This window comes from Pinus tabuliformis, chromosome 2_2 (genome assembly GCF_031772625.1).
Source record: "Pinus tabuliformis cultivar Carrire ecotype Pingquan chromosome 2_2, CPIR1, whole genome shotgun sequence".
Lineage (NCBI taxonomy): Eukaryota > Viridiplantae > Streptophyta > Pinopsida > Pinales > Pinaceae > Pinus > Pinus tabuliformis.
The window spans coordinates 263,019,699-263,039,805 of record NC_142300.1 but is presented as its reverse complement, the minus strand read 5'-3'; the positions used below and the strand labels follow the sequence as shown (position 1 = coordinate 263,039,805).

The window sequence follows — 20,107 nt, the reverse complement described above, 5'->3', positions numbered from 1 at the left end:
ATAAATGTCACCAAGACAAAAGTTATTAATGTGTCTACTAGAAGGGATAAATGCCTAGTAACACCTCCCCTTGGTACTATTTCCAACATACCGCAAATCTAAACATAAATAGCAGAGACAGAGTGTCTTAGAGAAAAGCTCTGGGTTCTCCATTAGAAGATCTGAACTTGTTGTGTCATCTTAGAACTTAAAGTCTAGGAGTGTGTGCACTTGTGGAGGGACCAAATTTATGTTTTGAGTATCACATAAAGGACAAATATCAATGCAAGTTTGGGGTTATAAGCGTATCTTGCAATCTCTGTCACCCTGGAAAGGAGCCGAGCCTCCCTCAAAGCTTTGAAGCATAAGTATACATCGGTAAGGCTAAATATAAGTAAACAAGAGCCGAAGATTTGAGCACATAATGAACTCAAGGCAAATCAAAATTGAGTTCAGTGATCAATCAAATTTGTATCAAAGGTATTGGAAGAGAATGAACCAAAGGACATTATAAGCCTGTTATAAAGTTACAATCACCACAAACTTCGAGGACCAAATCAAGGTACGTTACAGTCACTATATTTGAAGAAAGGCAAGTTACATCAAAGAAAGCTGACTATTGAATGATGAAGAAATTGATGTCTTGCCCCAACATGTGGAAAAGATCATGAAGATTTCACCAACGGTCAAGTAAGTATTATCCTGTTTTGTATGTCTCTAACCTCTGGCAATATGTCTTCAATTAAGCAAGGAGAACAATAAATTCAATAGAGAACAAAGAAGTATGTGAAATTGAAGTATCATTTGTTATAAGGTTTGGCATAAAAATGTTTAGGTTACTTTTATGTTCTTAGGATGGGCTTATACTCTTGTTTCTAATTCATGATATCTAGGGCTTGTAAGTAGGACAATGTCCCTAGAGCAAATGAAAGTTTGTAATCCACTCAAGGCAATTGAAACCTTAGTTAGACTTTATGTTATTATATTTTGTGTGTACTTGTCAATAAGTATTGCGTGCATACAGATTAAGAGAAAGCACTTTAAAAGAAACACTACAAGGTTTGTAGAAGGAGCAACTTCATGTATGTCTTTAACTATAAGATTTGTAAAACTTCTAAATTTGTCTTGTATTACTATCTTATGTTTAGGGTTTTGAATCTAAAAAATTCTTGTTCGGGTGATTAATCGTTAGATTGAATCTACCAATGTTATATTATACTATCTTGTTATTTATTTGTGAAACCCTAATAGAATTAGGGTTCACTGTGAAACCCTAGCCTCTTGTTGCTAAGGGTATGTCAATAAAACCCTAATATACTTGGGGGTTGTTAATGAAGTCTAGAAATCCTATTATTTTGAAGTTTATGTTTTGGTATTATTATGATAGAAACCCTAGCCATTTAGGGTTTGCTGTTAATGTCAAAGTTGTGTATTGAAACCCTAGATCTTTAGGGTTTATGAGCAAAACCCCTATAATATTTATAGTAAGATCCTAGGAATGGAATCCTAGGTGTATATTCATTCGATCGAAACCCTAGCCTGGAGAAAAATTGTTGTCTAAATTTGATGTATTGATGTTTGTATCTTGGGTTTACCTAGTACATATGAATATTGATATAAAACACTGATACATGATAATGAAATCTTAGATATGTATATTCGAGTATCCTGACTTAATTATTGATGTTCATGTTTTAGTTTGTGAAACCTAGGTCTGTAAAACCCTAGTAGAAGATTAATATTCTAGGATATGATGGTATTGTTTTCGATATAATATAGCTTTGATAAAATCTAGGTTTTGCTACACGCCCTAATAGAAGTCTGACAGGTAAAAGCATATTGTTGAAACCTTAGATGTATAGTAAAATTGTTATTGAATTGCTGATATCTAAGGCCTTGTATCTTGAAGATGAAGTCTACGGTTTATGATAAAATCCTAGCAAGAAGTTGAAGTCTAGAATATAAAAGATATATGCCTTGCTGATTATGAACCTAACTAGGTTTAGGTATTTAATGTCTAAAATCATGAATGAATTGATGTTTCCATTGTAATGACATAGTTAACTTCATGCTTTTGTATAGTTGTTTTTGGTTGTACTTGCTATTAAAATTTTGTAGGTACATAATCTTCAAAGATGTTGAAGATGTTTGTAAGTAAAGATGACTTGATAATATTGGTAAGCATGATGAAGGAAGATGTCCTTGATGCTGTAAGGAGCAATGAAGCCATGAAAGATTCTTCGATGTTATAAAAAGAGGAAGTGGTTGATATTCATAAGTTGAGAGGAGCCTGGATAAAAGAGAGGGTACATCTCCCCAGTTGAGAGGGAGGGCATACCATGATAGTCTTGATGAGCATCTTGAAGAAAGAATAAAATCAGAGAATGAATGAAAGTACTACAAATAGATTTGCAAAGTATTGAGGATGTCTCGGTGTTGTTGAAGAAATGAAAGAACAAAATCTTCCGAATAGTTGAATATGAATAACTTGATATAAGTGGCTTCATGATGATTGAAGACCTCGAAAGTTTGTATTTACTTGTATATATTTGAAAGTTTATTACTAATTGGGGTTGTGTTTGTACAGGTAAATCTCTCCACAAGAAGGATGAACACCTTGGAAGCATGCTTGGACAAAGATATATCTGGTTTAGTTTACAGGGAGAGATGAAGCGTCTAATGGCAAGATGCTTGGGAGGACATTTGGCCAGCCTATGTGTTGATGTCTAGATCTTGAAGAGGGAAGGTGGTGTTGGTCATGGAGCTTCGACCTTGGATACACACCTAGATCCCTGGGTTGGTGGTAGAGCTTGAAAGCCCAATGTTACCTAGAGTTGGCTAAAGCTTGAGTTCCCTTAGTCCCACCCGGATAGAATACCCTAGTTAGGTATCTAGTCTGTAGCACTGAGTGTGCTAGAACTCTTCGTAGTTCATATCGTTTTGAGATCTTCCATGTACCTCTGTATATGTAATTATGAATACCTCCCTAGTTAAGAGGGAGTGTTGAGAAATGTAACTAGTGTCGGTCTTCACAATTGTATTTGAGTCATGATGTAATTGTCAAGACAAAGAAAAAAAATATTATTATAAATGAAATTGACTTATTAAAGCATGGATTTCATGCTTGGGTCATTGATCAATAGGTCAAGCCTCCATTGAAGGCATTTAGGATTTTCTTGTTAAGTCAAGGTCAAAATGTAAGAAATCCTTCTCGGGTCAAAGATAAAAATTTATTTTTGTCTCCTCCATCAAGTCACCTTGCAAATCTACCTCTAGATTGATCCTCTACAAGTCGGCTTCTACAGATTATTCATGTCAGCTCAATTACAAGCAGGAACTACTATTTATAGCCAATTGTACCCGGCTCAATGATTAAGTAGCTCGGATGAGAAAGGTTCGGATAACAATTGCAGACAGAAAGGAATGGGCTATCAATTCAGATCATCTACAGACTACAGCGCTGAGTCTACATGAGGCAATTACAGGACCAAGATTCTATTACAGGGCCAAGTCTCTATGAAGAAACTATAGGACCAAGACACATCAAATTACAGGGACGAGACTCTACAAGAATACAGGGCCAAGACATTATGGGACTAGAGGATCGAGAATCTAAGTAATTGTAGGATCAAGACTTTATGTGACTACAAGATCGAGGCTCCATTTGAATTACAGGACTGAGCCTTCATGTGACTACAAGATTGAAGGATGAGGTGACTACTAGAACAAGGTTTCATATTTCTACAGGATAAGGAAGCCAAGGTTACATGAGTAAGCATCTTGATGAACTATGAAGAAATGGACTAGCAGGTGTGTTGTTTTTGCTCAAGGTTGATTTGATGGATGGAAGGTTTCCTTAGTCGAGGTGTCAAGAATCTTGATTGTCACTGTGATTTGAATCTACTGAAGGAAGAGTTCTTGAATGGGTTTTCCCCTACCTAGGGGTTTTGCCTTGGCTGTGTGCCTATATTGTGTGTTCCCTTTTTGTTTGTGATTTTCATGGTTTGTCATTAGTCTTAATTATAAGAATATAACAAATTGAAAGAAGATCTAATAAGATAATGTCATAATAAAAGAGAAATCAAGTTAAAAAATCAAATTATATGAAGCCCTAGATTTCTTAACATCAATAATGTATAGAAAATGACCTCTCCATTGTCCAAGCCTCAAGTAGTGAACTGTGACGTCGGATGGTCTCCGATGACTCCAACGATGGCATCATCGACTCGTCTAATGACGAAATGAAGAGGCGGCATGAATAGGTTAAAAGCCTAAATGTTAAAAGTTAAAACGTGGCGGCTGATTGGCGATTTACCCAAGCAAAAAAATTTAAAACCAAAATCTGTTCCCAACGTGGCTTTTTAGCATGGATCTAGATATGAATTGCGATTTTCTTGGATCCGTATGAAAATGGTTTGGAAATGTTTCATTGCCGTTTCAGATTTGTTTCGTAACCGACTTTGTTTCCGAAGTAGTGTGCAACACTGCTTCTAGTTGCATTTCATTATATAGTTGAATAACATCCTCTCTGTAGATGTGTCAGAAAGATCTTTGTTACTTGGCCAATAGGTTTGCACATGCAATAATGACAAAAGCAAATGTAAACTGGCTCGGCTTCATACCCTATGAAAAAAAAAACCAAGAAAAAAAAACCTATAGGGCATCATTGTCATAACCATGTTAGACACAAACCAAGAGCATTGCGTTCCATGAAATAGATTTCCATTCAGGCATTTTAATTTTTGACAAAAAACCTGGCTTGCATAAACCATGGCCCCACATTTTGCACACGTATCAATGAGAATGTTGTCTAGGACATCGTGTGACTTGAGTCCCAATTTCACAATGTCACTATGGACTTGCTTTTCCCATTCGAGAGCTCCTAGTCCTAACATCATGCAGGCTCTAATCGCACTACCAAAGGTGAAGTGGATTGACTTCTCACTTCTTGTTTCCAGTTGACAATGTCGCTCAAGGGCTTTCGTCCCACAACTATGTTGGACATACCTGTTGATGGTTGCACTCCATGAAACTATGTTTCATTCATCCATTTTGTCGAATGCTTTGTGTGCATCTTCCAAATCTCTACATTTATCGTACATGTTATTAAGGCTGTTCTTTTTGAAAGATATCTGGTTCGAATACAACTCTGGCAATATTAACATGGATCCACCTGTGCTTTTTTCCGATGCCATCCAACTTATGCATCCTTGCAAAAGACAAGTATAGGTAACATAATCTATAGGAATGTCCTTTTTGTTTCATGTCAGAATATTTCCAGAGGTTCTTTCAACTGTCCTCTGCATGTTGTGCTTATTTTCGAACCACTGTGATTGTAGTCTCTAATGGTGGCTTAAGCACAGAAACCACTGATTCTGGTCCCAAAACCAATAGATAAACGCTGCTTGTTCAAAAGTTACAGGGCTGGGAAATGTTTTTATGAATTTAATATCTTGTCAACAACTATGTGGGTGGTGAAGTACTTCTCCATAAGATACCAAAGCTACGCGAAACCATGCCATAGAACGTTTAAGTCAGTTCTGAAATCATCTTAATCGTGTACATGCAACTCCATGTTAATTTTTCATCGCTTGTTCTATGCTACAACTATTACTTTAGCAATATTTAATAACATTCAATTTCTCAATTTCACTTCTTCAATTTTCCAATAATAGTAGAGCAATAGTAGATAGAACAAATAAACAAATGCACATAGAAAGACAACCAAGAGACAAGAGACAGAAATTTGGTCAAAGGCCAAGGCAAAACCCACTGTGGGGAAACCCTTGCAAATCTTCTTCTTATTAGATTTCTTCAAATGATCAGCAGAAAGAGTACATCATCCAAGAGTCAAAGTCAAACTTTGACTTAGCCAACATCCAATGTCAATATTCAATATCAAAGCCATTATCCAAAGCAGAGACAAAGTAAAGAGATGTAACTAGCAATGGTTAAAGCTTAACCTTCTGTAATCTGATTCGGTTAACAACATTAGTCAACCATAATCAGTCAATGGTCAAGGGTCAAAATTGTCCTCCAGCAGCTCGGTCAAAGGGCTTTCAATTCGGCCTCCTTAGTAGATCAAAAAGCTGTCAAGACAATGCCAATCTGAATAGTCAAACTCGGTCAACGCAGAGGTGAAATCTATGGTCAAATGTCTGAGATAAGTCTGTGGTCAAAGTGCCCAGATCTCCTCAGGTTCTGTGCCCTCCAATGCGTCCTTTTGAAACAGAAGCAACCCCAAAGAAAACACAGTCAAAGCATGTCAAATGTGCCCAAGTCAACGCATGTCAATGCCATGAAACAACCTTGCAATTCGGCCCAGTCAAAGGTGTCATTTGACCTTCGCACATGTGAGAGGATTCCTTCCAATTCTTAGTTGTACAAACCAATAATAAGAGGAGAGAGAGAAGATATGTTGTGTTGATTGATGCTCCAAATGAGGTGTGATGTCTCTTGTATTTATGCCAATCCGAGTGAGTGAAAAGACAAGTCGAATGGGCATCTTGAGCCTACATAAATGTGAGGTCGACCTTAACAATTTTACATGAGTGAGAATAAATTAAAATTCCGACTTTTGCTGGTCCAAAATGGGTGATGTTTAGGTTGATTTTGGTCCTCTCGAAGTGAGGAATTTAATGCAACAATTATATTCATCAAACGCGCTGTCCAAAGTGGAATTTAACCCTAGTTGCATAATTTAACACTCCCTCTCAACTAGGGAGAATTCCACTTGTCAATATTTGTCCATCGATCATCATATACTTTTGTCATGATGTACTATCTCAGCTCATCTCATGTTGAACATTCTCGAATCTAAAGAAGAAGAGATGCTGAAGGGGAGCTCCAGCTACTACCCTACCTCTATAAACATCGGGGAGATTCTGCTACCACTTGAAATCATCATCATCACCATCGGGGAGATTATGCTACCACCCAAAATCATCATCATCATCGGGGAGCCATAGCTAACACCCGGATCCAAAGACAATGGGCGAGACCAACCTACCCCAAGCGTAGGGATCACACTTTATCCCAAAGTCCCTGACAATAGGTGAGATCAACACGAGGATCACACTCTACCCTGTTGTCCCTGATCATCCATCTTAACCTTAAAGAGTCAAATGGTAGAACACATGAATCCACCAACTTGGGCGAGATCCACCTATTGCAAGGGGTAGGGATCACACTCTATCCCAAGTCCCTCAACCCATTGGCTAGATGGGAGAGGTTATCCCGCAGAGTGTGTAGGACGCTAACTGGGGCATACTCTCACTAGGGGAGATCTTAAGTGTCAACATCCTATCGGTCAAAGGTATCTCATCCCCAGCAACCCTATAGCTCCATTCCACACCTTGGGAGCTCAACCAAAGGGGAGAGCACTGCTTAGTGTTCTTGATCAATTTGGACCCTTATTCGAAAGGGTCATCTCAACTAGTCCAAGTTGCTCTCTGAACACCAAGAACTTCCCTTTCGGCAAAGACTTGGTGAGGATGTCGGCTATTTGCTCATCTGTTGAAATGTGATGGAGTCTCATAACTCTTCTCTGCATCATGTCACAGATGTAATGATATCTGATCTCGATATGCTTGGACTTGTCGTGAAACACATGATTCTCGGACAAACAGATCCCACTTTTGTTGTCGCAATAGATGACTGTCGTGTCCAAAACCTACTCAAATAGCTCTCCAAAGAGCTTCCTCAACGAAATTGCTTCGCAAATCGCAAGGCTATTTGCAATATACTCGGCCTCAATAGTGCTAAGGGCTACAGATTTATTCTTCCTGCTCATCCATGATATCATGGCAGATCCTAGACTAAAACAACATCCGGAAGTACTCTTCTTGTCGACAACATTACCAACCTAATCTGCATCTGTATATCCATGTAGTCTAACATCTCCAACAACATATCTTAGTCCAAGGTTAATAGTCCCATGTAGATATTTTAGAACATGCTTGGCAACGACCCAATGTACATGGTGAGGCTCGGTCATAAAATGACTCAAAGTGTTAACTGCGAAGCATATGTCGGAGTGAGTATTCACAAGAAACATCAAAGCACCAACCAATTGTCTATACTCAGAAGGGTTTGCTAGGTCTAGTCCAACAACTTCTCCACACAACTTCTTGAAATTCATTTCCATAGGAGTAGGCAAGGACTTGCATTCAACCATGCCAAATCTCTCTAGGAGTTTCACAACATATTTTCCTTGTGAAAGGAAAATCTCGCCCGACTTTTGCCATACTTCTAATCCCAGGAAATAGTGCATCAGACCAAGGTCTTTCATCTCAAATTCGGAAGCCAATTTCCTCTTACATTCTAGAATGATGAAAGGGTTTGAACCTGTCATGAATAAGTCATCAACATATAATACCAAAATGAGAGGCATACCTTGGATCGTTTTGAAGTACAAGTTTGGATCAACATTGCTCCTTGTGAATCCCAACTTTATCAAGTAACTATCGATACGAGCATACCAAGCACGGGGGGCTTGCTTCAATCCATAGAGAGATTTCTTCAATTGGCATACATGGGTCTTCCTGTCATGAACTTCAAATCTTGGAGGTTGTTCAACGTACACTTCTTGAAGCAAACCATGTAAGAAGGTGGTCTTCACATCCATTTGGTGGAGAGTCCATCCTTGACTTGCAGCAAGGGCTACTATTGAACGAATGGTTGTGTATTGGGCCACAAGAGCAAATATATCGTCGTAATCTTCTCCCTCTTTTTGAGTGAAACCGTGGGCTACAAACCTTGCCTTGTATTTTTTGATGCTTCCGTCAGCCCCATGCTTGATCTTGTAGAGCCATTTGGAGGTTACAAGATTTTCCCTTTGGTCTCGGCACAATATCCCATACACCATTTTTCATAATGGACTCATATTCGTCGATCATTGCATCCTTCCAGACTTGTTCCTTCACAGCTTCTTCAAAGGTACTAGGTTTGGCTTGAATTATCTTGCTCATGGCTACAACATAGGCTTGGTACCTGCATGGCTTCTTGCTTTCCCTGAAAGTTCCCTGAGCAGCAACATGTTTCTCAGCATCTTGTAATGTGTCCTTGAGCCACAATGGTCTTTTCCTTGTAGGGGGATCGCATGGAGGAGGATCCAAAGGGTCCATAGGCTCCATGGGATCATCAACGATCTCCTTCTCAGATTCAAGCACAAAAGGACCTTCTAGGATATCCATCTCATCACTATTGTCTTCAGGAGGAGTAGGTGGAGGGAGGTCCCTTGCTTTTCTAAGGGCAACATCTTCATCGAATGTCACATCCCTGCTAACTTCAACCTTCCTTTGACCAAAAATATATATTCTAAATGCTTTAGAATCTTCACTATATCCAACAAACGTACCTTTCCTTCTTGTAGCTTCTAGCTTGTTTCTTTTGTCCTTCAGCACATGGAAGTACATAGGGCAGCCAAAAATTCGGAGATGACCAATATTGGGCTTGACACCTGTGAATACTTCCTTGGGAGTCTTGTTGTCCAAAGCTTGATGAGGCAACCTATTTTGAACATATACCACTGTGTTTGTTGCTTCAACCCAGAGGAACTTTGGCAGCTTTTGATCATGGAGCATGGCTCGGGCAACTTCCACAATGGACCTGTTCTTTCTCTCAACCACTCCATTTTGTTCGGGAGTGTAAGGCACAATGGTCTCCTTCTTGATTCCTTCCTTCTTGCAAAAGTCTATGAATTCATTTGAGATGTATTCCCTGCCGTTGTCAGACCTAAAGATCTTTATTTTCTTCCCTGTATGATTTTCCACCAAAGCCTTGAATTCCTTGAATATTTCGAATGCCTCATCCTTGTGCTTCAAATAGTAGATCCATGTCTTCCTTGAGAAATCGTCAATGAAGGTGATGTAATAAAGATGACCCCCAAGTGAATGCACGGGTGTTGGACCACATATATCAAAATGAACGAGATGAAGGATTTCTTCCGTCTTGTTTTCGCTAGAGGGGAATGGTCCCCTTGTCTTCTTTCCACTTGCACACCTAGGGCATACTCCATCATGTTGAGCTTGAACATTGGGGACCCTAGAGACTAGCTTCTTCAACTTAGGAAGTGCATCATAGTGTAGATGGGCTAGCCTTCGGTGCCACAACTCGCTTTGAAGATTTGTATTATGGACCATGGCTAGAAGGGGTCTTCTAGTGACTCTATAGAGTCCTTCAAACCTAGTTCCCAATGTGAAGGCATTTCTCATGTAGGATTCAACAGGCCAAGTAAGTACTTTTCCTTTAATAAATGCAACCCTCATTCCTTTATCCTCCAAGGCAGATATTGAAACCAAATTCTTCTTCAATCCCGACACATATAATACATCATGAAGCAAAACAGATTCCCCAAAATTCAAGTGAAATTTGACAGAATCAAAGCCCTTTATGGGATGAATGGTATTGTCACCAAGGATAATGTTCAGATTTGTCTCCCTCTCTACCAGATTATTTAGAAAAGTGATGAGAAGCCTTGCTATCAACCAGCCAACTATCCCAAGAGTCTGGAGGAGATGAACTAGCTAATGCAGAAATAAGAATATATTCAAATTGTTTAGTAACATTGCCTTCATACCTGGAGTTTCTTGGCCTTTTTGGAGGACAATAGCTATCATCACAATCATCGGGGGAGCCTCTTCTTCTTTCATTCCTTCTTCTATCATCTCTTCTTTCATATGACCTATTGTTGTTGAAGCCACAATTATTGTTATAGGACCTTGAAGAGTTCCTTCTTGGAGCATCTCTCTTTTCGGGACAATCTCGAGCATAGTGACCCTTTCGATGACAATTGTAGCACTCAACATCTCTATTTCGTCTTCTTGATTCCTTGGAATCTTGATTGGATTGAGGAGGATTTCTTGATTTAGATGGCTTTCCCTTCCCTTTCTTTGCATTCTTCTTCTTTCCTTGAGCAACATAGGCAGAGGGCTCTCCTTCGTTTGATCCTTGAATTCTTCCTCTAGATATCATCCTTGATTCTTCTTGTGTGAGTTTTCCAACAAGCTCATTGAATGTCGGGATGCTGTTGTTGTTTCTTATAGTAGTAATGAAAGTTTCCCAAATGGAAGCGAGGCCTCTAAGAGTTACAATCACCAATTCTCTGTCAAGTGTGATTTCCCCAACTCTTAGCAATTGATATCTAATACGAGATATCCTCATTATGTATGATTGCACAAATTCTCCTTTGTTCATCTTCGTGTCTTTGAGTTGATCTTTCAAAGAGATGATTTCATTCAAATTGTTGACTTCATACATGCCAGCAATCTTGTCATACATGTCCTTGGACCTTCTCAAATTTCCAACATAAGCAAGTAGATTATCTTGTAAACCATCAACTATAATTTGCTTTGCCTTTAACTCACCTTTCTTATGCTTGTTTTTGACAACAGTGGAAGCATTTTCTGGAGGCTCAGGTACTCTTCCTTGAATGAAGTCCAACACATCATTGTTGTCAGCCATGATCTCCAACCTGAATTTCCATCCAGCGAATTGATTGAATCACCCAGCTTTTCATGCTCCTTGAAGAAAGAGGAAGACATTTTTACCAACATTTTTTCCCTTTTCAATCAACTTCTTGAGAGATGGATGCTCTTGCTCTATGTCTCTTGGGCTTGTCTTCACCTCAGCTCTGATACCATGTTAATTTTTCATCACTTGTTCTATGCTGCAACTATTACTTCAACAATATTTAATAACATTCAATTTCTCAATTTCACTTCTTCAATTTTCCAATGACAGTAGAGCAATAGTAGATAGAACAAATAAACAAATGCACATAGAAAGACAGCCAAAAGATAAGAGATACAAATTTGGTCAAAGACCAGGCGAAAACCCACTGTGGGGAAAACCCTTGCAAATCTTCTTCTTATTAGATTGTTTTCAAATGTTGAGCAGAAAGAGTACATCATCCAAGAGTCAAAGTCAAACTTTGACTTAGCTAACATCCAATGTCAATATTCAATATCAAACTATTATCCAAAGCAGAGACAAAAGTAAAGAGATGTAACTAGCAATGGTCAAATCTGAACGTTCTGTAATCTGATTTGGTCAACAGCATTAGAGTCAACCCTAACCAGTCAATGGTCAAGGGTCAAAACTGTCCTCCAGCAGCTTGGTCAAAGGGCTTTCAATTCGGCCTCCTTAGCAGATAAAAAATCTGTCAAAACAGTGCCAATCTGAACAGTCAAACTCGGTCAACGCAGAGGGGAAGTCTGTAGTCAAATGTCTGAGATAAGTCTGTGGTCAAAGTGCCCAGATCTCCTTGGATTCTGTGCCCTCCAATGCGGCCTCTTGAAACAGAAACAGTCCCAAAGAAAACACAGTCAAAGCATGTCAAATGTGACCAAGTCAACACAGGTCAATGCCCTGAAACAACCCTGCAATTCGGCCCAGTCAAAGGTGTCTTCTGTCCTTCGCACGTGTGAGAGTAGTCCTTCCAATTCTGAGCTGTACGAACCAATAATAAGAGGAGAGAGAGAAGATATGTTGTGTTGATTGATGCTCGAAATGAGATGTGATGTCTCTTGTATTTATAGCAATCCGAGTGGGTGAAAAGACAAGTCGAATGGGCATCTTCAGCCTACATAAATGTGAGGCCGACTTTAACAATTTTACATGAGTTAGAATAAATTAAATTCCAGCTTCTGCTTGTCCAAAATGGGTGATCTTTAGTTTGATTTTAGTCCTCTCGAAGAGAGGAATTTAATGCAACAATTATCTTCATCAAATGAGCTGTCCAAAGTGGAATTAACCCTAGTTTCATAATTTAACACTCCAGAGTCCATGCCATAAAACATTTAAGTCAGTTCTGAAATCATCTTAATTGTGTACATGCAACTTCTTATGTGTCATTTATGCAAATTAATAGCTTTTATTTTTCCACATAAAGAAGCTAGGAACTCTGATAGCTTGCAGTGTGTAAGATTTTGTTTTGTTTTGTTTCCCATCAAAGTAGGACTACTGGTCCAGTAGTATTTCAGATCTGTTTTGACGTTCAATATTTAACTCACATACCCCACAACAGCACTACTCACCAAACATCATAGTCCAAGATTACTCATTTAGTGTTGAGATTTTGTCAAATAGTTTGCATGCTTTCCTTGCAAATTTCACTTCTGCACTGTCTTTGGCCCATGCAGGTCCAGTGTTGAAACCGGTGTTCTGATACCACTTGATAACAGCCCCCAGCCACCCAGTTGAGGGGCATTACCATGGAACTCTGCCTTTGATACCATAATTTAACACTTCATTAACCTGACAGATAAGAATCCTTTGACACCATATGTAAATTACCCAGCTACAGTGTATCACTTAATTTTCCTCTGATAACAACTCTGCATTGAGCATCTTGATCATCCTACTGGGTTTAACTCTGCCATTAGGTACCCTTGGCACCTTAATTAAACCGTGGCATAACTGTCTAATATGCACTACCATGCAATGTAGCATGTACATGATTGTAACAGTACTTTAGCATGCAGAAAACACACATAAACCATATGCAGCATACATATGCAAGAATGAATGCAGCAAAAAGCAGTTGAACACATAATAAGAATACCTATCTAATAAGAAGCACTATCTGGCTGCAGGCCTTAGATGCTCTTCTCAGCCCTAGATTCCACTGCTCTAGCTCTGTAGCAATGGGTCACCCCAGGGCTGCGGCTATGACTCTACTGGGCAAAGGCTCACCTAAAGACAACGATGATCTACATTCATTACCAAACATTGTTAGGGCCAAGGTACCAATTTCAAGCAATGCTCCAACCTACAGCCCCTCCTTCCCTGTCATCCTACACAATGCACCCCCTTCTTTGTCTCTGCATCTCTCAAGTTGTGCCTTTCCCTTCCAGGGCTCTAGCATAGGCCGATTCGGAAGTCTCAAGGCCCTATGGTTCCATGAGCTCAAGCTGTCCTCAAGGGTCTCCAAGTACCCTCTAGACCCCACACAGGAATACCTATCCCTACATTTCTCCCTCCATGGCTCAAACCTTCCAAGGCAACCCAAGGAAAAGTGCACTCAACACCTAGATCCACCTAGGATCCTCAGGGTAACAATAGCAAGGTTATTCTCTAGCTCTCCTCAGAGCAAGCAGAATAGTCACACTAAATGGTAGAATGATGGTTTTATATGCATGGTGCCCTTTGTCACATGGAACACATGCAGCCCTCCTTTCCCAATATTTAAACTTTAGAATAAAACATTCATATGGTTTAGGGGATTATATTTTAATGTGTTCTAAATTCTAATATTACCCCCTCTACCTTTTTGGGTTTATCATATATTCTTCCCTTAGAAATATATTTCATGGGTTTATAACTTGGGCTAGGAATAAAATAATATTTTTTGAGCTTAGCCCCCTTTGCTAAGCCTTCTAACCGCCCACTTTTCCCTCCAGCGGATTCCTATCTCCCCATACCCTTTTCATCCCTTGGTCTACAACTGTGGTGTTATTTTTATTAATATGAGTGATTAGCACATAGGCTGTTTGGCCTAAAACCACACAGACACTGTGGTCTCAAAACATATTTACACATAGGCACGTATTATAGGCACTTAAGCCGCAACATAATTGGCTCACCAAGACAAGTATCATATGTACCATATATTTACAATTTTACAATTTAGAGACCAAGTCTGGGTTATTACATTATTATGTGAGATAGAGGATATAATTCTTCTCAAAGCTTTTCTTGGATTCCATTGAAAAGAGATGGCTTGGAGATGTGGCTTCTTTGGTTCTTTGTTAATTACATTTCGTTCATTATCTGAACAGCAGGAAATTTCATACTTTCCAGCAGTTATCAGCGAAAGAATCCCTGGATGGTGCTTGAGCTGGCAGATCTATTGCCTTGGTTACTCCTTGTTCATGGTCATTTATTGTTTCAGTTCACCTTCCGGAGCCTTAAGTTTTGGATTTTATGGCATTAGTAGTCTTATGAGCCTTAAGATTTGGATTTTATGGCATTAGTAGTCTTATGGCTGTGGGCTGATTTTATACGTAGCACTAACAATAGGTTTGTGAAGGTCCAGTTTTGATGAGTCTTTGATGCACCCCTGATGTTGCCTTCACGTCACCTCCTGAGGGCGCACAGCTTTTGTTTGTAGAAATATTTTTCATACATTATTGCTTCAATAATGGAAACTCAGACGTATTTTTCAAAGAAAAGAAGAAACGAAGAATCCCTATATAAATACTGTAGATAGTAGGATACATGTGTTTGGGAAAAAGGGTTCTTAACATCTTGACACACGCTTATCTAGTTCAAAATCTTTGCATATGTGGATGGTGAGGGATTGCAGAAAGTAGAGGCATCAGTGGATGGCGTGTTGGGTGGTTATGGGCATGTCAATGGCCGAGACGTGAAAGACAGCAATGAATTCCTTGTTGACATTCTTGGGGAACGCTTAACACAGAATCGGCATTTGGTTGCTTTAGGTATGATTTATTTCTTGATTCCTCAAAGGTTGCCCTAAATGTGATTTAGTTATGGATTCTCACCGCTAGACATGTTAAATACAATAGAAGTGGGCAAAACAAGTTGTTTTGGTGTTCCCGGCATCTCTTTCCTCTGGTATTCAAAATACATTCTGTTTAATCTTTTTGACAGATTGTGGAGCTGGCGTTGGGAGGGTCACAAAGAACTTACTTCTAAAGCATTTTCATGAGGTAAGCATTATGGCTTGTAGTAATTTTCATTAAGCGGTAAATCCCACGAAGTCATTCTTCACATCCTGTGAAAATGGTTAGTCCTTATAATTTGCAAAATATTGAAACAGACAAGTGTTGTACTTTGAATTTACTGGAGGATTTACATGGTTATTAATTATAATTTTTAATGTACACTAGGCTTGACCTGAAGTTTTTGAATTGGGTTGTATTTTTTGTGTTTTTTTTAATAGGATGTTTGAAAGTCATTGCTGAGTGAGTCTAACGGACGTTGGTAGGCTTTTAAGTTCTCTATATGTATTGAAGTTTTTTCAGAGGCCTGTAAACGGTTTGGATTTGGGGGATTTGGGTTTGGAGTTTTTTTTAGACATATTCTGATCAGCAGTGTTGTGAGCTTTTTTAGCTGAGCCCGGAACTTATGAAAATTGCTGCTGCATGCTTTATTTATCTTGAAATTACATTTTCCTCAAATTTAAGTTATTTTTCTTTTGCTTCAAAAGACACAAATGAGGGCATTTGCTTGCTTGTTCCGACACTGCCCTCAATTCTCCTGGTCCTCTGATGCTTGTATGTTCATGGTAACATTAGGGTGTATAATTTCATTTGTTCTTCCTGTTTAATGTTGCAAGTTGTGTTTCAAGTTCAATTTTCAATTGACTGAATATTGTTGCAAGTTGTTTCAAGTTTAGGTTTGAACTGTTTGATTATTGTTGCAACTTGCAAGTTATAGCTGGCCTCTGTCTTTAAGGAGACATCTTACTGTTGTTTTTGCATACTTCTTTTTATTTGATGTTCCATATTGTGAAGTTATGTTTCTCCTTTGGTTACAGCCTCTGGGTAGGCTTCATGCAAAGAGAGCAAATCACAGAAAAATAGTTTACTTCCAACTTCCTACCTTGTTTATGTCTTTACATATCTCTTTCTCACATTTCTTGCCTTTTATTGTATATTACAATTTTGAAACTGGGGGATGATAATGCCCATACCATTTTTGTGCTCTAGGTGGATCTGTTAGAACCTGTTTCACATTTTCTGGAAAGTGCCCGTGAAAAGCTGAAGGTTGGCAGTCAGTCCAAATCAGTGGCAAATCATGCTGTGAATTTTTACTGTATTCCTCTGCAGGTACATTATTATTTCAGTACATAGCTGTGCATTTTTTTTTCTTCGCATTTAAATTGCAGAAGTGAAAATAATTGAACTGAAAGCCTTTGAAGCTTGTGTGGAAGCTACAGTATCGAAAACCTGACATGCTACATTTCCTGTTAGGAATTCACCCCAGAGGAAGGCAGATATGATGTTATATGGATTCAATGGTGTATTGGTCATCTTACAGATGCTGATTTTGTTGCATTTTTCAATCGAGCCAAGGTATTGGGCATCTCATTTCAAATAATATCATATAGATTATTTTTAGTACCTTTATTGAAGAGGGCAGACTCTAGCCAGTAGTAGTGTTTAGTATGGACACTTTGTTTGAAGTCTGACATGTAAGGTGCATCTCCAGGTAGGTCTTAAACCTGAGGGTTTCTTTTTCTTAAAGGAGAATGTTGCAAGGGATGGTAAGTATTTTACAAGAACTCTTGAGACATATTTTCCATACATTTTAAAACCTTGGATGTTATGGAGATCTGATATGAAGATCATGCCTGCAGGGTTTGTATTAGATAAAGAAGATCACAGTGTCACTAGATCTGATTCTTACTTCCGGGAGCTTTTCAAACAGGCGGGATTATATATATACAAAACAAAGGTACACAAATGTTCATATTTATTTCTAGCAACCTCACATTCAGACAAAGGTGATTGTATCCTATAATTTTTCTTGCACTGCAAAGTAATTTTGGCAAAGCCACCAGAGCTTGGGGTACCGCTTTGTTTGACTTGATGTCCTTTTGCAGGCACAGAAAGGCTTTCCCCAGGATTTGTTTCCAGTCAAAATGTATGCCTTGACAACAGAGCCACCTGCAATCGTGCAAGATGTTTCCCATGGAGGAAGATCAAAGAGACGAACTAAGAAATCTTAAATCATGTAGGGTTTTTGAGAAAATTGAGTCATTCATGGTCCACGTTAGCAGGACTTCTTGGGAAAGGTCCTCTGTGCTCATTAAGAGCAATGCTATTAATTTGCGGTAAACTGGGAAGGGTTCATATTTGATTTTATTTAATTTTTTTATTTTAAGTTGGACTCAGGGTTCAAATGTGACTCTGCACTTTGCACTTATCAGCCGCCCACATTCTTTCCGTGGCTTGGGAGCTCTGCACTACGTGCATGTGTAGCAAGGATATTGTCCTGGTGACGTAGGTCATTCGTAGGCAGAAGATGAACGATAAAAGGCAAATGCCCATTTGAGAAGAGGCAAGTGCTAACCATGTGGGTTTCAGCTCAAAGATAATCTTATTTTCTTATTTCATTTGTTTTTTTAAATTTATGGTGTGATTACACCATCGTCGATCCCTCTCCCATCAGAAGATGAGTTCAAATTGCAGTGTATGTCAATGTAAATTGCCAAGGGAGCAATAACTCCACTGGGCTTGCACATTCTTGTATTCAAGATAATTATGGGGAAAGCTTCAAGGACTTCGGCTTTTCTCCATAAATTTTGAAAAATGTAGTACATTGGGTTGATATATCAGCGCATGTTAAAATTGATATTCTAATGCGGAATGATTTGATATGTTACTTTCAGTTATTAACAATGAATCTTTTATTATAAATTTTATGAATTTTTTCTTGTAGCCCCAATTCCGTATAATCTACTCTGTAGCGTACTGTCTCTCTCTCTCTTTTTCTCTTAATCTTAAGTTGTTTAAAGAAATTCCTCCGGCTGGGTTGATTAATCCTAGACTATCAACTGCGTCTCTCTTTTTCTCTTAATCTTAAGTTGTTTAAAGAAATTCCTCCGGCTGGGTTGATTAATCCTAGACCATCAACTGCGTATTCTGCTTTAGTTTTGTTATTAAGCTTCAAAATTATTTCAGCTAGTGCTAGCTCTTAGCTTTGGATATTCAAATCATTTTTCATTGCATGCACACCCATTTGTTTTAACAATATCGAAGCCAATTCACTGGAAATGCGTCGAAGCAGTGACCTTTTTAGTGGTTCAAAATGATAAGTGAAAGGGGGGTGAATTGGGTGTAGCTTGAGTTGTTGTGAAGAAGTTGTTATCCTCCCCACCTGGGTATAATTTTACTTTGAAACATGTTTGTTCTTAGTGAGTTGATTGTTCATGATGTATATATGCTATATTTATAAGTTGTTGATCTGGCCTTTTGCCCTGAAAAGTCTAGGGATTACCATAGGTACCATCCTTGAATGAGGGAAAGTGCTTGGGTAGTTTCCCTTGAGCTATTTTCTCTCTCTTTTTTAATAAGATAAAGTGGAATTTGTAACTCGTTGGTATTACCTGGGCACAACCTAGGTTCGAAGCTGGCCGCTGCCTCGATAACCCCTAGGCTAGTGCTAGCAATGTGCAAGCTAGTGCCTAACATGGAACTTATGACTTAACAATGACATCTTTCATAGTGGGGGTTCCTACCCTTCTAGCTTTATCACAATGGACCGGTATGTCCCTTTGTAGGAATTGAACCTGGGTGGAGGGGAGAACAAAGCATATTTCCAACCACTTGAGCTAGAACAAAGAAGTGGACAAGGGTGTCAAAGAGGTCATCTTTGTTCTTGTTGAAAGGTTTATAATTCTTGGTCCTTGAGTCTCTTTGAATCAAAATTTAGATATTGGAAACATGCAAATACATTTTTTTTCACTCTTATGTACTCTTCTTGTTATTTGTAGGAATCAAGGAAGAGTCAGTGCATAGTCCTCATCGGGAATGGACCCGGGACTTGTGGGGACCAAACTACCACACACAACCATTGGACCACATATATCATTACCACTTTTATCGGGAATAGACCTGAAATTTGTAAAGACCAAACTACCACATGCAACCATTGGACCACATATATCATTACCACTTTTATCAATCTCACCATCCCAAACCCTTTTTGGATTTTTCTATTACAAATTGCTCGTTCCACATCATATTAGCATTGATTGAGACAAAATATTCATTGTTATTCATGTCATATGGCCAAAGTTCTTAGAAATAGTTAACATATTCTCATTGGATGCTATATTATTTGAACAATTTGGGTAATCGGTGCAAGTAAAATAGGTCTCTTATGGTTAGCATTAGCATGGTTACATATTGCTTGCATCAGCATAATTACACAAGTTTCACATTTTGGTGGGATAAATTTGTATTCATAAGCACAATATTTGAATGATAAATAAACTTGGTTTTGATGACCACTACCACCAACGAGTTAAAAGTATACAAAGGATAAAACTTTAATATGCGTCTTAATGTTGTATGTGCCTTAATGTGGGGAAACACTATGTTAGTTAATATCCACGGTAATGATGTTTTGCATTTTATCTATAGTTAAAATGCAC

At 38.6% G+C, this 20,107-nt stretch overlaps 1 protein-coding gene across 1 annotated transcript in view; it reads left to right on the top strand.

Moving 5' to 3' along the window:
• The window catches only part of LOC149192308 (alpha amino-terminal protein methyltransferase), a 58,439-nt gene extending 40,156 nt beyond the window's left edge, over nt 1-18,283 (top strand). The window contains exons 3-9 of the mRNA XM_089404537.1: nt 15,287-15,422; nt 15,595-15,653; nt 16,656-16,775; nt 16,920-17,021; nt 17,158-17,212; nt 17,306-17,403; nt 17,552-18,283. Coding sequence (XP_089260663.1) covers nt 15,287-15,422; nt 15,595-15,653; nt 16,656-16,775; nt 16,920-17,021; nt 17,158-17,212; nt 17,306-17,403; nt 17,552-17,677 — 696 coding nt within the window. The 3' untranslated portion in view covers nt 17,678-18,283. The remainder of the gene's footprint in view (nt 1-15,286; nt 15,423-15,594; nt 15,654-16,655; nt 16,776-16,919; nt 17,022-17,157; nt 17,213-17,305; nt 17,404-17,551) is intronic.
• The last annotated feature ends 1,824 nt before the right edge of the window (nt 18,284-20,107 follow it).